The sequence below is a fragment of the Achroia grisella genome, unplaced genomic scaffold (assembly GCF_030625045.1).
Source record: "Achroia grisella isolate CSIRO2021 unplaced genomic scaffold, CSIRO_AGI_Agris_v1 utg149, whole genome shotgun sequence".
NCBI lineage: Eukaryota > Metazoa > Arthropoda > Insecta > Lepidoptera > Pyralidae > Achroia > Achroia grisella.
The window spans coordinates 2,954,951-2,975,996 of NW_026712644.1; the positions used below are offsets into that span (position 1 = coordinate 2,954,951).

Consider the following 21,046-nt stretch of genomic DNA (forward strand, 5'->3'; position numbering starts at 1 on the left):
ATAATAGTTTATTTGTAATTTTAAAAAACATGATATTTGTGTGTCATATTTTTAATACCCCTAAAAATCTCCATACTTTTAATACTTTACTGGATTTTAAACAATACTTATGAAAATTATATTATTAGCAATGGATGTATTACATTTTTTGTATGACCTAATATTGAACAAATGTCGTTATTATTAATTTTAATAAAATTAATTAGTACAATAGTTTGACACAGAGCACTATCTGTAAATATGATATAGGCACACTACTCTTCAAGTCTCGCTCTTGGAACAAAATTAGTTTGTTTTTAATTCTGTCCGTTTTGTCTGCTCTGTGCTATTATTTACTTGCCGTCTCGCAGTCACTTGTCATTTTTGATATCTGTTTTCATCGCTTTGTTGTGTAAATAAAATTTAAATTCCTATTCATTTGATATTGTTACAAGAGCGAAAGTGGTTGTACGAGTTCGCGAATATAATTATCGGTCACTGACCTTTAAATTCGTTGCTATGTACTCGTGAACAGTGTTAAAATATTGTAAACAGTAATCTTTTGTGTAATATATATAAATAATTCATTTAAAATAAATGTAACAAGTCTTTGTCTGTATTAAAAGAAAATGAAGTTTAAAGTCGACAAAGGTCTTTTGCCTATCAAGGTTCACTTTTTTTTCTTCTTTGCTGGTGAGTATATTTTTTAAATTGATTAGATTTTTAAGTCATTTATTTATATATTAATTATTTATTTTCCACTCCATCACTGTTACTTACGTAAATATATTGATGCTTATCAGGTGATAAATATTTAGATAATAAAATTCTAAGAAATAATTAATTCTATTAAACTGTAATTAAAATTCAATAATTATAATATTAAAAACAAAAGGGGAAATGGGTTTAATAGTAATGGGTATAGTGGATTCAGTCATAACTAATGTATTATGACAAGTCAGCCTCCACTAAGCCTTCCCTGAGAAACATTATGGTAAAGTTCTTTAAATTTGGCCCAAAGACTGACCTGACTTCATGCTCATCCTATCATCCTTCACTGGTGACCCGCCAGTATAAACCATCAGTGCAGGTAGATGCAGCATTCATTGTCATCCATAAGAACTCTCTGATGAGCAAGTCATTTATTTGCATTACAGACAGATCTAGCAATAATTCAGTGTCAGGGTCTTGAGGTTTAGCACACCTTGCTTATAATGGTCACAGGTTTGATTCCTCACACTGTACAAACATTTGTATTCATGAGTATGATTATTTGTATCGGTCTGAGTGTTGTCTATGTATAATATTTAATCCGATTACACAAGGTTTGCTTAACTTGAGTCTAGATAGCGCTGTGTGAGTTTATCCTTAGATATTATATTGTTATTATACCAGTATAGCTAGTGTTACAATTCTTAATGTTTCTGTAACACCTTAGGCGCTGATGTAGTTTTTATCCACACTGCAGTGATCGAAGGAAAAGGGAACTTAAGGAACTCACCCAAATTGCACAAAATTATAGTTTGTTGATGAGCTGTATCGGCGACTTGAAACACTTGAGTTTTTTAATTACATTACACTACACTCGCAACACAAATACATATTGTGAGCCCTTTAAGTTATGTGATAGGTGTTTTGTCATTTACATTTATTTCCAGGAATTTTCGGATTTATTATTATTATTACAATTAATAGCACAGTGATGTGTAGGTCTATATTATGTAGAATGTAGGTGTATGTAGGTAGAATGTAGGTCCATATATCTCGTAATATTTGTTACTTCAATACTAGTCATAAAAAATATTACTAGAACTAACAATTGTATTGAAAACCAGTGTCTTTGTACATCTAAGTTAAGCTAGCTAAAGCTTGTGTTATGGGTACTAGATAACTGATACAGATACATAGACGAAAACACTCAGACCGACACAAACAACCACACTCTCGAATACAAATGTTTGTGCCGTGCGAGGAATCGAACCCGCGACCATCGGACGTAAAGCGTTGTGCTAGATCGCTAGACCACCGAGGTCGTCAATGAAGTCGATTTCGCTGTATGTTCGCTGCTTATATATTTTAAACTACGCAACGTATTTTAATGTAGTTTTCAGTAATAGATAGAGTGATTCAAGAGGAATGTTTATATGTATAATACATGCGTGCTATAGTTTAGAACAAGCCGAGACGTTCAAAGTTTTACTGCAAATTTGTACTGCATCCGTGCGTAGCCAGGTCGGTTTCGCTTCTGTTTTGGCTAGTTAAATAGAAAATCATTTATTCAAATAAACTTACATTGAAGCACTTTTGAATAGTCATTACATTTTTTTAATCTACCGCTCGTTCGGAAAGCTGTCTCATCACAAGAAGAACGAGCAAGAAACGTGCGTGTTGCTCTTACATTTTTAGTTTAAGTGTGTGAATACAAACCACCAATTAGTAATTCAATTAAATACTCAAATAGAAAAAATATTGAATATATAACCAACTGGTTAAACAATTGATAAGAGGAAATCAGTCATAGTGATTAGAGCAGACCAGTCCCTACAAGCAGCACCCGTTCACGAATATGACGGATGAGCCAGCCATCACTGCGCTCGACCATATTTTAGGGAGCCCAATGACCCGGCTCACCACGCCGCCACAAGACTGGACATTTAAGTGAGCATGACTACTCAAAACACTAGACCACGTCAAAGCTACTTACAATTGCCATCTGATAGTTATAGTATTCACATTTTACATAAGAATGCATGCGGCAATCAATACAAAAACTGCTACGCTTTCATATTTCTAAAATAATTAAATCAAGAAAGCAAATAATAAAACAAACAAATAATAAAACTAAGTACAAAAGGCGGTCTTATCACTAATGCAATCACTTCGAGACAGCCTCTGGAAAGTGAGTATTTACAAAGTAAACTACAGTACCTCTTCATTATTGTCTACTAGCTACTCGCCCCGGCTTCACACGGGTGTACATGTATTATACATATAAACTTTTGTCTTGAATTTTTTCCTCCGTGATCATCGGAAGTAATGCCGTGTGTTAAACCTGTAGACCAGCGAGATCGTTAAATAAATATTAAACAAATAAAAGAAAAAGTACTAACTCGGTAAAAATAGTCAGGATGGTTACATTATAATCTTTATATATCTTTATTACACTATCATAAAATTGTCGGAAATATCTTATATCTTAATAATTGTTAGGTACGACTATAATGTGATAAACATAATAGTAATCACTGTGATAAAACAAAATTATGACATCTATATATCCGTACTAGCTGAGCCCGCGACTTCGTCCGCTATTATGACCTTGACCAAATAAAAAAAAATTATATGGTTAGTTAGATTATAACCCATAAAAAGAATCATCGTTCTACTTAAAAAATGACGATGCTTTCACACAACCTTTTGTATCAGTTTTCAACTGTTTTTCCGCATTAAAAAGTAGCCTATGTCTTTCCTCAGGGTCTAGACTATCTGTATACCAAATTTTATTTAAATCGGTTCAGTAGTTTTGGCGTTAAAGCGAGACAGACTTATACTTTTGCATTTATAATATTAAGTAAGGATGTCTGAATGGTACACAGGTTTATTATAGAGCCTTACTTCAGATGGTCGCAGGTTCGATTCCTCCCATAATACAAACAATCGTACTCATGAATATATATTTGTATCGAGGAATTGAACCCGCTGAACTGAATGGCACTGTGTGAATTATCCTGAACTATATTATTATTATTATCCAGCTGTTAATTTTATTTAATCAAAATCTTAACACTAAACAGGTATGTTCCGGATATGAAATTTTGGATACGGATAGGTTTTGGATATAGGAATGATTATTATACCGGATACGGATACGTATGCGGATGTGAATTATTTCGGATTATCCGTTAGTTTCGAATAATTTCGGCTACGGATATTATTTCTTTAAGGAATTTCAAAAGTAAAATATAAATAGCTAATAAAATGGTTACATAACGTGTCTCAATTAGGGCCCCTATCCGATGTTATCCGAAACTTTTATTTCGGATTCGGTTCCGGTTACGAATATTTTTTATATCGGATATCCGATAGTTTCGTTTACGGTAACGAAGCTCCCTAACATCCCTGGTATAAAACAAAGTCACAGCCGCTGTTTATTAATTTTAATGCACTTTTCAGCAATAGATAGAGTTGCTTTCCGAATAAATAAAAAATAAATAAGTTGCCAGTAAAGAAAATATCGTAATAATGTTTTCAACTCGAGATATACACGTGTAGTTTATAATACTGTGACGCAGCATCATGCGCGAGATTGAAGGCCCCGCCACTTCCTCCCGAAATTGCATAATGACACGGCCAGTCATGATCACGCCTCGATTGATCATTTTTAAATTATCTACAGAATTTGGCAAGCGAACAATGATTATTGTTATTTTTTAAACTGTAATAAAATTCACATCTCCCCTCTTAAGGAGAGGAGATGGCAACAAACCCCCGGCAGAAGCACAGTCGGCCGGGGTTCAAGGCCCCAGGGAGAGAAACCGTAATGCGGGCAGAATCTAAGAGCACCGCTTTCTGCATCTTTCCCGGGAGTGATCTTTCTCGGAATCCCAACCGTCTGAAATGTTGTTCCAGACTGGTTGGGGATAAGACTGTTTACCGATATAACGATTAGAATGATTTCGGTGGATATCACCCCCCACATTTCGGTCACCTCGTGAGCCAGGTCGAGTCAATTATTATTTATTTAATTTCAATCATTTAGGCCCATATCGTAAATACCTTATAGACTAACATATGAAACAATATTTTAAAACTAATATATTGATCTTATCTATGTGGTCACGGCACTGACGACGGCAATCTGCCATGGTAGCGCCGATACACCACACCCTTCGGCCAGTAGTCCTCCTTCATCATTTGGGTGATCTGGTTTCCAGTAAAAGACAGAAACGAACAGACAGTGGCGCGGACATTAATTTATGCTAAAATATATGTACAAATTATAATTCAAAAATAATTTATTCATGTAGGGCATTTTAGCCGCTTATGAATATGATTTTTCCCTACCGTCCAGTTCAGTATAGATCCAATTGAGAACTGGCAAGAAACTCAATTGAAGTACTTTTTTTTAAAAGCCAGTTTATTAACAATGTATATTTATATAGGTGTCTATGTCTAACATTAAATGAAAATCCCGTGCATGAACAACTATTGCCATGCACGCTCGTTATTCAAGTAATCGTTTATTGAGTTATAGGCTTTGCTCAGTAAATATGATTTAACAGACGTATTAAGTAAAGATTTTGAATAAATAATATTGTCAGCTGTATGAAAATAATAATAATCTCGGAACAACTCACACAGCGCCATCTCGACCCAAGTTAAGCTAGCTAAAGTTTGTGTTATGGATAATTGATACAAATACATAGATATAGTTTTTTTTATAATATTATACATAGAAAACACCTAGACCGATACAAACAATCACACTCATGACTACAAAAGTTTGTACCGTGCGAGAAATCGAACATTTGACCATCATCATTTGACCACATGTATATGCATATTGATAAATCTAATCTTCCAAATAAAGATGGGTGACACTGCATGTTGTCAACTCACCCGGCCGGCCAGCGGTGGTTCTGGGCCAGACGGATAAGGTCTGCCTCGGTGTCACTGTTAGGCAAATTGTAACATCTCGGCTGGAGTTGTACAAAAATGGAAATTAAATCAATATTATAATATTAAAGTAAATTAAAAAAGGCACGGACGAATATGACTGTGGAAAAATGTATTTAAATATAAAAAAAAAAAAAAACATTTGACCATCGGAAGTAGGGCGGCATGCTAAACAACACCACAGAGGTTGTCAAGGCATGTAATGTGATGGGATACTCGTCAGCTGAAGGTAGTGATAATTTGATCTTTAATAATAATAGACTTTATACAGTCCATTTCAGTTCTTATTTAGGAAATTGTGTATATATAGTAGTGGTCACCGAATGTTCGACATTAGTAAGGTTCTATTGTCAAAGACTACTTCTATGCGTGTCAAATACATGGTAGTGAGTTTTTTTATGGATTAATGTAACTTTTATTCATAATTAAAAAAAATGCATTTTACACGCCTCTATATAAATTATAAGTGTGGGAAATTTCATACTCATCCGTCCGCGAAATTTTCATCTTACTAATATACTCTTTCACGCAAAAACTAACTGATTTTGATGAAACTTTGCAGTAATATAGCTTATACGTCAGAATGTTATTCTGATGTATTACTGTAGTTTGTTACAAATTTCATGCGCGTTAAACCTGATATTAGAATTCAGCATTGTATGTGAAAATTATAAAACATTACAATTGGGAAAATTCTTAACGTTATATAAGATCTGAATAAATACAATAAACTCTAGAACGCAGTATGTTAAGTGGTAATTGTTTGAACTGGCTACGATTAAGACGTTTAATTGTTTTATTAAACATTTCCCTTCTATCGAGATTAAAGTGACTGCAATTAATGATAAAGATTCAAGGCTCCATCTTATTGCGGTCTGTACCCAGCATCACAGACTATAATGTACTGTCTTTTTATCTATGATAGCCGTTCCCGCGACTTCGTCCGCGTGGAATTTTACTTTATTTTTCTAAAATACAAGTAGCCTAAGTTACTCCTTATTACATCAGCTACCTGCCAAAAAAAGTCCCGTCAAAATCGGTCCAGCCATTTCAGACATTAGCCGGAACAGACAGACAAAAATTGTAAAAAAAAATATTTTGGTGTATGTACCGTATTTATATTCATATGCATGTAGTAAAAAACGGTTATTTCAATATTACAAACAGACACTCCGATTTTATTTATATGTATAGATAGATTTACGACGGGGCACCAGTGGAGGATGATGTGTATGAGGTCAGGTCAGTTGGCCCATCGTATCAAATTCACTAGGAATTTATCATGATGGTTTCCAGGGGGTACTGCGTGGACATCAACCTGTCGTGGTACATTATGGGATGGAGTAATTAATTCACATTGCTAACAATTCCTTTCTCCCTACACACTGTAGTACTGCTATATCTGATAGATGGATGAAATAATTATAAATAGACTGCAGCTTCGATGTCATGACCTTGGATATCATTTTTAATTATTTTACAAATACATAGGTACAAATAAACACACACGCACAAATAAATGTTTTCTCTTGCTATACATATTAATTTATGTAATTGTTATTTTCCTTCTGTCAGAGGAACAATAAAGAGTTTTTCTTTAATTCAATAAGTACTCTAATTAAATTTACATTAATAATAATATAAATCAATAAACTTGCGTGTTGCTCTTTTAAATAATTGTTGTAACTTTACATTTTTAAGTTGAAATGTGTGAATAAAAACTACCAACTAGCACTTATTCATTAGAGTCAAAATATTAAATACACAATCACAAGTAACTAATTAGTTAAGACTCTTGATAAATGATTATGAATATATGAATTCATAGATCTTGGTCCACTGTTACCCCATAACATAATATAGAACATGAGTATCTGAATGAAATAAATAAATAACTTTTTTTTTAATCTTAATAAAATTATAAACAAACGTTTGTGAGTATGGATGAATGTTTATAACTCTTTAACGCAAAAACTGCTGAACGGATTATGATGAAACTTTACAGTAATATAGCTTATATCAAAATGTCACATAGGCTATATTTTAAAAGATATGATGGTAAATGTCATGCAAGTGTAATGCAGACGAAGTTGCGCGGGTTAGCTAGTAAGAAAATAAATTTATTCACAGTTCTTTGTCTACTGTTACCCCATAATATATTAATAATGAGTATCCAAATTAAATAAATAAATAACATTGTTCTCAAATCTCCACGTAGGTCCACGATTACCCCATAATATAATAGAAATCATAAGTATCCGATTGTAATTAATAAATAAATAATTTTGTTCACAGCTCTTGGTCCACTCTTACCCCAAATCAATGTATTCGGCCGTCAGCTGGGGGTATCACCGGGGGTCATGGGACTGGTGACAGCGGTGTTACCCCTGCTGTGGGCAGTAGCGAAGCCGTTGTTTGGCTACGTAGTGGACTACTGGCCGGTAAGTGTTTGTACAACTCTCCGGTCGATGAACATCTATTTTTTATATTATAGACTAGCTGTACTCGTGACTTCGTCCGCGTGGAATTTAACTTTGTTTTTCTAAAATAAAAGTAGCTTAAGTTACTTCTTATTACATCAGCTACCTGCCAAAAACGTCCCGTCAAAATCAGTCCAGCTATTTTAAATATTAGCCGGAAAAACAGACAGACAGACAGACAAAAATTGTAATAAATGTTATTTTCGTGATGTACCGTATTTATATTCATATGCATGCAGTAAAAAACGGTTATTTCAATATTACAACAATATTATTTTATATATATGTATAGATGATAATGAAATGATGCATCTAACGGTTAACGCTGGCGGGGCACCAGTGGACGATGGTAAGATGAGCATGAAGTCAGGACTTGGCAAATGGTAATTTACCACGATGGTTTCTAGGGGGAACCGCGTGGTGGTGCTGACATGGTCTTTCCTAGCAATGGGGTTATTAGTCCACATTACTAACAATCCACTTCCCCCTGATGAACACTTGTAATAATAGCTATTGTGAGAGCAAATGACTACTCCAGAATTTGGATACAGACTGCATTTATACGAATAAATAACATTGAAGTGTCTTTTTGTAATTTCAAAACTTTTCACTAAATGCATATGAAAGTATATACAGTAAATCATCAAAAAATTATTAAAACACTTGTTTGTCTGTTCTATCTAATCTCTGAAACGACTATTTTAATGGGATTTTACTCGCAGTTTTACTTAGACTACTTTTTAAATTCCACATGGACTAAACATAGTCGAGTAACAAAATAAAAGCAATGTGACCAGAGTAGAACAAACAGCACCCGTTCACTAGTAAATAAAAAAAAACTGAACCTATTTATTTTTCAGGCTCACAGAAAATTAGTATTCATGCTCCTAATTGTAATAATGACAGGATCGTACTGTTTTTTATGGTTCTTGCCCATGCCGGAGCAACCAGAGACAACTGACCCACCTATAACCGAATACATATACAACCTGAACGAAACGATCTATTTAAAACAATACAACAACGATCCGTTCCTAGACAAATACACTTGCCAATGGAACTGTTATAAAGGAGACGATTTTCATGTATTTCTCTCCAACTCAACATTCGTAAACACCGTTTACATTGACGCGCAAGTGACGAACGACTCGTGCTCGCTCTTGCATATGGGGTTTGATGATGCGAGAGCGGGACAAGTAATATGTACACCGATCAAGAATTGCAATATGTTGTGTTTCGACGAGCATTTTGCAGAAATGAACAGGAGTAAACGAGAAGTTTCTAATTCGTTAAATAATGTGATAGAAGATGCAGCGAAACAACTATTTTCAGACATGGGTTTAATGAATACGTCAAATTTAATGAATGAGACGCATTTAATGAACCCGACGCTTTTAATGAATGACTCACAAATAATGAACGAAACGCATTTAATGAATGAATCAGATTTAATTAACGAGACGCATTTAACGAATGAGACACATTTAACGAATGAGACACATTTAATGAATGAGTCACATTTAATGAACGAGTCGGATTTAGTGAACGTGTCGAAACAAGCGTCGAATGTTGATGATGAGGGTGATGGCAGTTTTTATATGACCGTCACATTCTGGGCGTTCGTTATTCTTACGTGTATTGGAACTGTGGCTTTCAATGTAGCCAACTGTATAGGAGACGCAATATGTTTTGATGTTTTGGGTAAGTGTGTTCATTTGTTACTCATACGTAAATGACAGACAATACTTATAGTATATAATATATAATAAATATAGTATAGTATAAACAGTCGCTGTCGCTGTCTGTCCGTCCCTATGTAGTTAGTCGCTTTCCAGATCTAGACATATTTACTTGTAATTTGTTGGAGTTTCGTAGGATGGCAGTAGATTATTTATGTAGTATGGAAAATTAAGATATTTTCCCATGTGTAATTAGTAAAATAAGAAAAGAAGAAGTATTGCACAGGGTGAAAGAAAAAAGGCAGATGTTGTTGTAGGAAAATGTTAGGACACTTGATACGGCACGATGAATTTATGAAATAATTTATTGAGGGAAAGATAGAAGGAAAGAGGGGGAGAGGAAGACCAGGGCACAGCTACATCAAGCAAATGAAAGACAGAATTGGAGTCGTGGCGTTCAAGGTTTAAAGAGTATGGAAGATCGTAGAAAGTGGCTCTAGAAGAACTCTCTTGTCGGTGGAGCTCTTCTAGATCTCTCTAGTTTTCGTCTCTTCTAGATCTCGGTCGTCGGTGTCGGTAGTCAGTGGAGCTCTTAGATTTATGAATGAATGTGTAATTATTGAGTGGGTTATATGTATACAATTTCCTTTATTCCATCAGGGTATATTGGCAAACTCTAAAGCTTGCTTAGTATGACGTAAATAAATATAATTTCAGGAGCGGAACGTAGTTCCAAATACGGTGCCCAACGAGCCTGGGGCACAATTGGCTACGGTGTAACGGCCCTGCTGGGCGGTTGGCTCGTAGATGTAGTTTCCGGAAATGGGGTGAAGGACTTCACACCCGCTTTTATAATAGCCATATTGGCTACTATTGTTGATTTGATCAGCTGCAAGAAATTGAGCGTAAGTACATCTTGGATTAAATAAATTAATTAAATTAAATTAAATTATAACACTTTATTGCACCAACATATAAAGGACATAAACAAATTAAAAACAAAAAAAAAAACTCAGTACAAAAGCGGTCTTATCGCTAATGCAATCTCTTACAGACAACCTTTGGAAAGAGAGTATTTACAAAAAAAAAATAGAGTAGGTGGCGCATTAGTGGAAACACAAAAATTGTATACACTTATGTAAACAAAATAAAATATAGTACATACACAAATTTACATATATATACATACATATGAATACACAATAATATAATATAATAATATAGTATACATCAAATAATTATACATAATCAAATATTACACATATAAACCAGAAAAAAAAAATATATCATACTAGTTAAAAAGTCACAGATAACAGTGTAGAAGAAGGAAACATATTTACAAAGAGAGAAAATAGGATTTGACTAGATGCTTAAAAATGCATAATATGTATTGATTGCCGCATGCATCCTTATATAAAGTGCGAATACTGTAACTACCATATAGTAATTTTAAGTAGCTGTGACGTGGTCGTAGTGGAATGAGTAGTCATGCTTATTAAAATGTCCAGACATGTAGCGGCGTGGTGGGTCGAGTCATTGGGCTCCCTAAAATATGGTCGAGCGCAGTGATGGCTGGCTCATCCGTCATACTCGTGAACGAGTTTTGCTTGTAGGGATTGGTCTGCTCTTATCACTACGACTGATTTAAACTTAGATATATTTAATCCTAATAAATTAGTGCTGGTTGGTAGTTTGTATTCACACGTTTTGACTTGTAAAATGTGAACTTACAAGGATTATTTAAAAGAGCAACACACAAGTTTCTTCCTCGTTCTTGTGATGAGACAGCTTTCCAAATGAGTGGTAGATTAAAAAAAATGTGATGACTATTCAAAAGTGCTTAAATTAAGTTTATTTGAATACATAATTGGCTATTCTATTCTAATTCACAGTTGCCACCATTGTCCAGTCCAGAGGATTCTGGGAAGGCACTACTTGCACTACTAAAGTACCCTAGAATGGTACTTTTCATAGTATTTGCAGTTGTTGCTGGAACTTTCGATAGCTTCATTATCTATTATATGTTTTGGTGAGTATATTATATGTTATGTTCCACCGTCCCTTAAATCAACACCTGGACACAATGTGCTACTGACAGTTCACTTTGTCGGGGCTGCTTTGAAGCCGAAGAAACGGCTGCTCACGTAATCCTGGAGTGCTTGCAGTGACCACACAACGTAAACAAATCCTCGGAACGGTGAGGTCGCTCCGTGAAGCTCGTGAAGCCACCAGGAGACTCTGCGCTTTTGGGAGGAGCTTGGCACTTGGCTGGTTAGTTTAGTAGCCTGGCTCCACACGCACAACGGCCCAAATGAGAGGCCAATTGCGGAGAATGCAGTCCAACTTACATTATATGTTATGTTTATATATGTACCCCCAGTGGTGTAGCAGTTTAACGCAACGCCTTAACACCAATGGTTGTGGGTTCAATTCCTCTCACAATATACAGTTAATTGTCATTGTAAAATATAATGTCCCAATATGTTATACCTCATAATGCATGAAAAATTATTTTCTATTCATACTTCCATCCCCTATTTTATTTTACCATCTTAAGGGTAACATTTATACAAACTTTGAATGTCATATTTATTTATATTTAATCAACTGCCTAAACATTAAGTTTCAACCTTCTACCTTTATAAATGACAATACTTCCATACAAACTTTCACCTCCCCTTTCAACCCTTCACAACCCTATTTTTCACATTAAAAAGTAGCCTATGTCCCTCCTCAGGGTCTAGACTATCTGTCTACCAAATGTCATTTAAATCGGTTCAGTAGTTTGGGCGTGAAAGCGAGACATTTGTCGTCAGACCAAATAACAAATACAATTTTTTTTCAATTGCAGGTTTCTGGAGGAAGTAGCAGAGGAGACCGGTTACATGGCGAAAATAAAACTCATAGAGGGCGTCGTGATCGCGGCACAGAGCTTTATTGGTGAACTAGTGTTCTTCTATTACTCGGGTGGGTATTATACCTATTTATTTATCTATACTTATATAATAATATTATAAACCTGAAGAGTTTCTTTGTTTGTTTGTTGGTACGCGATAATCTCAGGAACTACTGGTTCGAATTGAAAAATTCTTTTTGTATTGGATAGTCCATTTGTCGAGGAAGGCTTTAAGCTATATAACATTACGCTACGACCAATAGGAGCGGAGCTGCAATGAAAAATATTGCAAAAGGTGAGGGAATGAAACGCAGACGAAGTTGCGCGGGTCAACTAGTTTATTTATGATTACACATGTATCATTACGTATAAAACAAAGTCGCTGTCGCTGTCTGTCCGTCCCTATGTATACTTAAATCTTTAAAACTACGCAACGTATTTTAAAAGGCCTTTTTTTAATAGATAGAGTGATTCAAGAGGGAAAGTTTATATATATAATACATGTACACCCGTGCGATGTCGGGGCGCGTAGCTAGTATACAATAAATAAACAATACACACATGGACTCTGTTTAAAGTGTAGCAATTTCGTAGATGACTCATTTCATATTTACAAAGGCCAAAAGCGTCCAAACCTCTGTAAGTTTGTTAGGACTAAATGAAATTTAAATTTATGAAACTAAGTCTGCTGTACTGTCTGCTCAGCTTCTACAGTACGGCTGCCAAAAATTATTGAATGAATGAATGAATGAATGAAACTCTTTATTGTTCCTCTCACAGAAAATACAATTATGTACAAAATGATAAAAATTATTTTACTTAATAACCTGGTATTGTCATATATAATTACATATATACATAATATATTAATCTTTTTTTTTAATGTGTGATAATGGAATGGTGCACCCGCCTGCGCTAACGGTGTACGCTGTTGGAGCACTAGTGGGGAATGATAGGATGAACGTACCAAAGACATCTTCTAACTGCTTGTACTTTCATGTTGTCCTGGTACTTTCACTGTATCACACTTATTATTTTATAAGAGCATGGGACTGACGTGATCTCATGCTCATCATAACATCCCCCACAGGTACCGCAGGCGGGTGCACCATACCATAATGGAAGACCTTCCGTTCTATAATATATAGAGTGTCAACCGTCGCCTATATACATGAACAGTACCAAACACATCACCCAACTGCCTCTAACTTCATGTTCTCCTGGTACTTTCACTGTATCACACTCATTATTTTATAAGAGCTTGGAACCGCGGTCTGACGTCATGCTCAACCTATCATCCTCCATTGGTGCCCCGCCAGTATCTGTTTGTTTCTGGTTTTATATTTCTACCGATCTGGGTGTTTTCTATGTATATTATATACGTTTTCACAAAAAAAATCTAAATATTTATATCAGTTTTCTGGTACCCATATATAGCTAGGGATTCGATGACGCTGTGTGAATTGTCCTGAGACACCAATATTTTCTTACATTCGCTGGACAGTTCAGAGCAAGGATAAGGTATCGCTACCCCCAGTAGTCGGACGCGGCTGCCCGCAAAATGTATCAACTCGGATACATGAACAGTATCAAAGACATCAACTGCCTGTAACTTCATGTTATCCTGGTACTTTCACTGTATCACACTCATTACTTTATAAGAGCATGGAACTGGTCTGACGTCATCCTCATCGTATCATCCTCCATTGATACCGCAGGTGGGTGCACCATACCATTAAGGAAGACCTTCGGTTCTATAATACATAAAGTGTGAACCGTACCGTATATACATGAACAGTACCAAACACATCACCCAACTGCCTGTAACTTCATGTTGTCCTGGTACTTTCACTGAATCACACTTATTATTTTATAAGAGCATGGAACTGACCTGTCCTCATGTTCATCTTATCAGTCTCCACTAGTGCCCCGCAAGCGTATGCCGTTAGCGCAGGGTGCACTATTCCATTATGTAAGACCTTCCGTCAACCGTCGCCTATATACATGATCAGTATCAAACACATCACTAAAATGCCTGTAAGTTCATGTTGTCCTGGTACTTTCACTGTATCACACTTATTATTTTATTAGAGCATGGAACTAAATTGACTTTATGCTCATCTTATCATCCTCTGCTGGTGCCCCGGCAGCAATGGGGACCGTCAAATTAAAAGTGAATTTTATTTAATTTCGTTTTGTTTCAGGTAGAATAATAAAACGTCTGGGTTTCGGTACCACCATGACAGTTTGCCTCTTCTGCTACGGCTTGAGAATGTTTGCCATATCATTCATACGTAATCCGTGGGACCTGGTTGTTATTGAGGTTAGTTTATTTATTTCGACGACCTCGGTGGACGTCCGATGGTCGCAGGTTCGATTCCTCGCACGGCGCAAACATTTGTATTCATGAGTATGATTGTTTGTATCGGTCTGGGTGTTTCCTATGTATAGTATGTATGTATTAAAAAAATATATCTATGTATTTGTATCAGTTGTCTAGTACCCATAACACAAGCTTTAGCTAGCGTAACTTGGGTCTAGATGGCGCTGTGTGAATTGTCCTGAGATTATTATTATTATTATTTTACAAAAATTCTCATCTAGGGGAGATTAAAGATCCATCTCCCCTCTTAAGGAGAGGAGATGGCAACTTACCCCCAGCAGAAGTTATTAGTTATTAATAAATTATTTTTAAATATACACACACAATTATATATTGTACGTTGTTATGTTCCAGTCCATAATGCAGGGCCCCACGTTCGCGCTGTGCTACTCGACCATAGTGCAGTACGCCGCACACGTGGCCCCGCCCGGGTACTCCGCCACCGTGCAGGGCGTCGTCGCCGGCATGGACGACGGGCTCGGTGAGTACACATACAGTTATACATTTTCGTGTTTAATATACATTATTTAAATTATATAGAAAGAGATATAACTTTATCTATACATATAAATGAAATTGGTGTTTGTTTGTAATATTGAAATAACCGTTTTTTACTAAATGCATATGAATATAAATACGATACTGTAAGAAGCACTGATTAATAATGACGACTTAGGCTTTGAAGTCGGCTACCGGAAGAGAAACCCCAAGTAGCGCCCGTGACTTGTGACACGGGTGTAGGTTTAAAAGGCCCTTTTAGAATGCATTAACACTCACCTTCACTACTTGCAGCTAGCCCAGGCCCAACTAAGTCCTGGATAAACCCTGGAGACGGGTTTATCCAGGACTTAGTTGGCATACAATCCACTTTAGTATCCGAAATACAAACGGCATGTTCTGTGCTTGTTGACTGAATGCCGTGACTTATTCAACGAAAGAGAATTATTCAACTACCGACCTCCGTATTTATAGACCGAAGTCAGTGTAGTAGGCAGAGAAACGAGGGTAACGGTTATCTTATGACTAACAACTTAGTTCGGTCTATAAATACTAGATGGCGCTATTTACAATATTTGTAATAATCTTTACATTGGGTAGTTAATTAGTACTAAACACAAACTACCTTCTTTTAATATATTTTTTAATATCAGATTTTTCTACAATATTGATGTGAACGCTTACAGTGCATACACTAAAATAACATTTTTTACAATTTTTGTCTGTCTATCTGTTTGTTCCGGCTAATCTCTGAAATGGCTGGACCGATTTTGACGGGACTTTTATTGGCAGGTAGCTAATGTAATAAGGAGTAACTTAGGCTACTTTTATTTTAGAAAAAATAAAGTTAATTTCCACGCAGATGAAGTCGCGAGTACATCTAGTTCTGTTCCGGCTAATCTCTGAAATAGTTGGACCGATTCTGACGGGACTTTTATTGGCAGGTAGCTAATGTAATAAGGAGTAACTTAGGCTACTTTTATTTTAGAAAAATTATCTAATTAACTTTTATTGTTAAATTCCATGCGGACGAAGTCGCAGGTACAGCTAGTAGAAAATAAAATGAATAAATAATTGCAGGTTTCGCGGTGGGATCGCTGTTGGGCGGGCTGCTGTACGCGTACATGGGCGGGCGGAGATCATTCCAAGTGTTTGCAGCGAGCGCCATAGTCTCCGCTGCGATACACGCCGGCGTGTTCTACCTACTTAACCGATACTCAGACAAGGAAACGGATACCAGTGAGTATCTAGTTTTATTTTAATAATAATCATCATCTCATCATCATCATCATCATCATCATCATCTCAGCCCGGAAGACGTCCACTGCTGGACATAGGCCTCCCCCAAAGATCTCCACGACGATCGATCCTGCGCTGCTCGCATCCAATGCCTTCCAGCGATCTTGACCAGATTGTCGATTTGCTACTACTGTTTTAACAGCCCGGATCAAAGGCCAAATATCTCAAAGTTATATTTTAATAATAATAGTAATGTTTAATTCAGATTGTTGTATATAATGTTAGTTACAATTTAACGGTCTCGATGGTCTAGTGGTTTATCTCCGATGGTTGCAGGTTCGATTCCTCACACGGTGCAAGCATTTGTATTCATGAGTATGATTGTATCAGTCTGGGTGCTTTCTATGTATATTATGTAGGTATTTAAAAAATATAAATTAACGAAAAATTAACAAACACTAATATTGGACATATCCATATATACTTTTATCTGATTTTTTTTTTATATTGGCCATGTTTGAAACCATGACCATTTGTATATAAATCGGGGTAGTAAACAAATAAACCGCGAGTTGCAAATAATAATAATTCGAATTCAAAATATCTTTATTCATGTAGGTCTATTACAGACTCTTATGATATGTCAAATCTACCGTCAGTTCGCAAAGATTTCAAGATGAGAAGAACTGACATGAAACTCAGCTCGTATTTTTTTTCAAATAAACGTTGTACATGTTTACAATAATACAGATTCATTTTTAAATTCAAATTTAGAAGAATAAAGTGACCACTAGCATATGCTATTGCAAAAGCAAATAGTCTAATCAGTGTTCGTAACCCGAACATACCAGTCCCCAAAACCAGTCCTTAACATTTATACCATTTAATATTTTTTACCACCAGAAGTCGGTGGAGTCGAAGGATCGCTGCCGGAAGGAGAGAAGTTTCTAAAGAGAGAGAATCAATTCGCTAACGCCATCTATTGCAGCACGACAGTACCACTGAACGAGAAATAGCATTCCGAAGGTAGCCATCCGTGTTTTATATGTATAACTATGCTATTAACAATTATCAATAGTAAGGGACTAAAATTTGTGGGTTTGTGATATATTGGGTCATAATTTAAGTAATTGTTTAATCCCCCTCCTCCCCGTACTCTGTCACATGTTGGTCACATGTAGTTTATAATGGCGAGAGAGTTAGTCAAAGTGTGACATTAACATGTGACGTATATTATGTAACTATATAATAATTTACGTCATAAGAAACGTACGTGCGTAATAAGAAAGGTCCTATAAACCATTTGAGAGTTACCGACGCGAGCTATGTTGTATAGTTCGCAATTACGTACTCAGTACATGACTATAAAATTGCAGATTGTAATCTGTTTTCAATGAACTAACGTCGTTATATATTTAAGACATAAGACCTTAATCCTCATCGTTATATCAGATTTTTTTACCCGAAATTTGTGACACCTCTAACTCTACGTTATACAATGTCACACTTTGACTAACACCCTCGCTGGGTGTTAGTCAAAGTGTGACATAAATTATAAAGACCTCTTTCCTATGAGCCATTTCAGAGTTGTAAACGCGAGCTAACATGTAATGTTCGCAATTGCAACTTTTAATTCCTCCATAAATAATAAAAAAAATGTAGATATTAATCTGTTTTAACTGAAAATTGTTAATAACATTGTTATACAATCAGAGCCTTGATAGCAATAACACAAATGCCTAATGTATTAACATAACGTGAAGCGAGGAGCTACTAAGGATTGCAATCTTATTTTATTATTCACATTGAACGCGTATAAACTTTGCGTTGTCTTCCATCTCGCTCTAACAAATAAGATGCAATCCTAATAGTATTAACTTTGTACGAAATTTACGTTGTCTTCCGTCTCGCTTCCACGTTATTTTAGGTAGCATAACGCTATTCGTAAATATAGTTATATATTGTAATTGTTATGTTAATTTGATATATTTTAAAAGACGAAGACTCGAATTGACCTTTGCGTTGTCTTCCGTCTCACTTACACAGTTATTAGTGTAACCTAATAGTCTACTGCATAATGTTGTTTTATTTTATTATAATATATTTTAATATGGATCGAGACACTAGAAGCTAACTAAAGATAACCCTAATATTGTTATTAATAATGAAATTGATTGAACTTTGCGTTGTCTTCCGTCTCGCTTACACGGTAATTAGTGAAGCGTAATACGCTACAAAATAATGTTGTTATTACATTGTAATTATATTATTAATCTACGTATCAAGTTATAGGTATTAATCTGTGATATGATATATAGAAATATAATAACTATGTTATCTTTTGTCTCGCTTACACGGGAATTACTGTAGCATGCGCAAATCGTATAGTTTTTATGTTAAAATTGTAAATTCATGTACCAATCCATTTTTATCTATAAATCTGTGATAATCGTAGAATATTCAATAGTTGCGTTGTCTTCTATCTCTTTTACACCTGCCGGTAATGTTTTACGGAGCTTGTTGATGAATTACACAGATCGTTTGTAGACAAAACGAGCGCTTAATAGTATCGGTCGGACGATTCGTGCTGACGACTACCGTTCGATTATCACGTTTTAAAAGAGGACGGGGCGTAGCAATCAATACGAATCAAACAGGGTCAGCGGCACGAACCGTCCGATTTGTTTTAATAATGTCTGAGTGTCCTCAGAGATATATATGTTATTCTTTTGAACTTTTACAATGTTGTAAATAACTTTAATCGATACTTGTGTATCGTATATCGAATTTATTAACTTCATAATTATAATAGACATGGGAGTATCTAGCAGGGGCCAGATTTGCTTCAGGCCCTAAAGGTGGAGAGCAAGTCTGTCTTGCTGCGGACTCATGGGTCGAGCAAGTTGGTTTTGCTTCTGTCCCAAGGTGGAGGACAAGTCAGCTTTGCTTCTATCTCATGGGTCGAGCAAGTTGGTTTTGCTTCTGTCCCAAGGTGGAGGACAAGTCAGCTTTACTTCTATCTGATGGGTCGAGCAAGTTGGTTTTGCTTCTGTCCCAAGGTGGAGGACAAGTCAGCTTTGCTTCTATCTCATGGGTCGAGCAAGTTGGTTTTGCTTCTGTCCCAAGGTGGAGGACAAGTCAGCTTTGCTTCTATCTCATGGGTCGAACAAGTCAGCGTTGCTTCTGTCCCAACGGTGAGCAAGTCAGCTTTGCTTCTGGTTCATGGAGAAGAGCAGGCTTTTTATACCGTTATGCGACTTTTTAATCCTTACTTTCTTACTGTTGGGAAAAAAAGGGAAACTAAGGACCAACCTGGTTCGTGTCGTCCCCGCGTGCAGGTCTTATTATACGCGTAGCCGTTTCACTTTAAAAACGCACAACACTACGATGAATTTCACTGGATGATGTACTAATCAGATGATTGCGCGAAGATCGCGGCTGATGGTTCCGTTAACGTTGATTCGCGGAGAATATGTTGATTTGCGTGTGCTCGACGCGACGTACAACGAACGACTCATTTTGTAGATGCTACCCCCAGATTTGGTGGATAAAAATAGGAGTAGGATTTAGGGTAGTAACATATTGCAAGTTGGCTAGAAATTAGTAGATTTATATCAACCACTTACTAATATTATAAATGCGAAAGTAACTCTGTCTGTCTGTCTGTTTTTCTGTCTCGCTTTCACGCCAAAACGACTGAACCGATTTAAATTAAATTTGGTACACATATAGTCTAGACTCTGAGAAAGGACATAGGCTACTTTTTAATGCGAAAAAAGGGTTGTAAGGGGTTGAAATCGGGAATTGTATGGAAGAATCGTCATTTTTGAAGCTAGATGCTTGAAACTTATTTGTGAGACTGCTAATTAAATATAAATAAATATGCCATACAAAGTTTTTAAAAATTTTACCCTTAAGGGGGTTAAATAAATTAGGGGATAATTTTTAATGTAAATTCGTCATTGTTGAAGATAGCAGCTTGAAACTTATTTTTGGGGCTGTTGATTAAATATAAATAAATATGACATTCTAAGTTTGTAATAATTTTACCCTTAGGGAAGTAAAATAAATTAGGGGATGAAAGTTTTTATGTAAATTCGTCATTTTTGAAGCTAGAAATTTGAAAATTATTTTTGAGGCTGTTGATTAAATATAAATAAATAGGCCATCAAAGTTTGTAAAAATGTTACCCTTAAGGGTGCAAAATAAAGTAGGT

At 35.8% G+C, this 21,046-nt stretch overlaps 1 protein-coding gene across 2 annotated transcripts; it reads left to right on the forward strand.

Moving 5' to 3' along the window:
- The first annotated feature begins 376 nt into the window (after window positions 1-376).
- LOC131840739 (uncharacterized) lies at window positions 377-20,105 on the forward strand. Of its 2 annotated transcripts, none has more exons than XM_059188930.1 (10): window positions 377-672; window positions 7,951-8,096; window positions 8,996-9,836; window positions 10,532-10,719; window positions 11,707-11,843; window positions 12,666-12,781; window positions 14,915-15,033; window positions 15,448-15,574; window positions 16,672-16,830; window positions 17,734-20,105. In XM_059188930.1, exons 1-10 carry the CDS (start codon window positions 609-611, stop codon window positions 17,844-17,846), a joined length of 2,010 nt encoding a protein of 669 aa, XP_059044913.1. In that variant the 5' UTR covers window positions 377-608; the 3' UTR covers window positions 17,847-20,105. The 2 variants fall into 2 exon arrangements, with proteins under 2 accessions (XP_059044913.1, XP_059044914.1); XM_059188931.1 differs by having other exon boundaries at window positions 17,737-20,105.
- Window positions 20,106-21,046: the final 941 nt, after the last annotated feature.

Coding starts and splice junctions, on each gene's coding strand:
- LOC131840739 (XM_059188930.1), top strand. CDS start 609: ATGAAGTTTAAAGTCGACAAAGGTCTTTTGCCTATCAAGGTTCACTTT. Junction 10,720..11,706: donor TCAGCTGCAAGAAATTGAGC/GTAAGTACATCT, acceptor TCTAATTCACAG/TTGCCACCATTGTCCAGTCC. Junction 16,831..17,733: donor AGACAAGGAAACGGATACCA/GTGAGTATCTAG, acceptor TTTTACCACCAG/AAGTCGGTGGAGTCGAAGGA.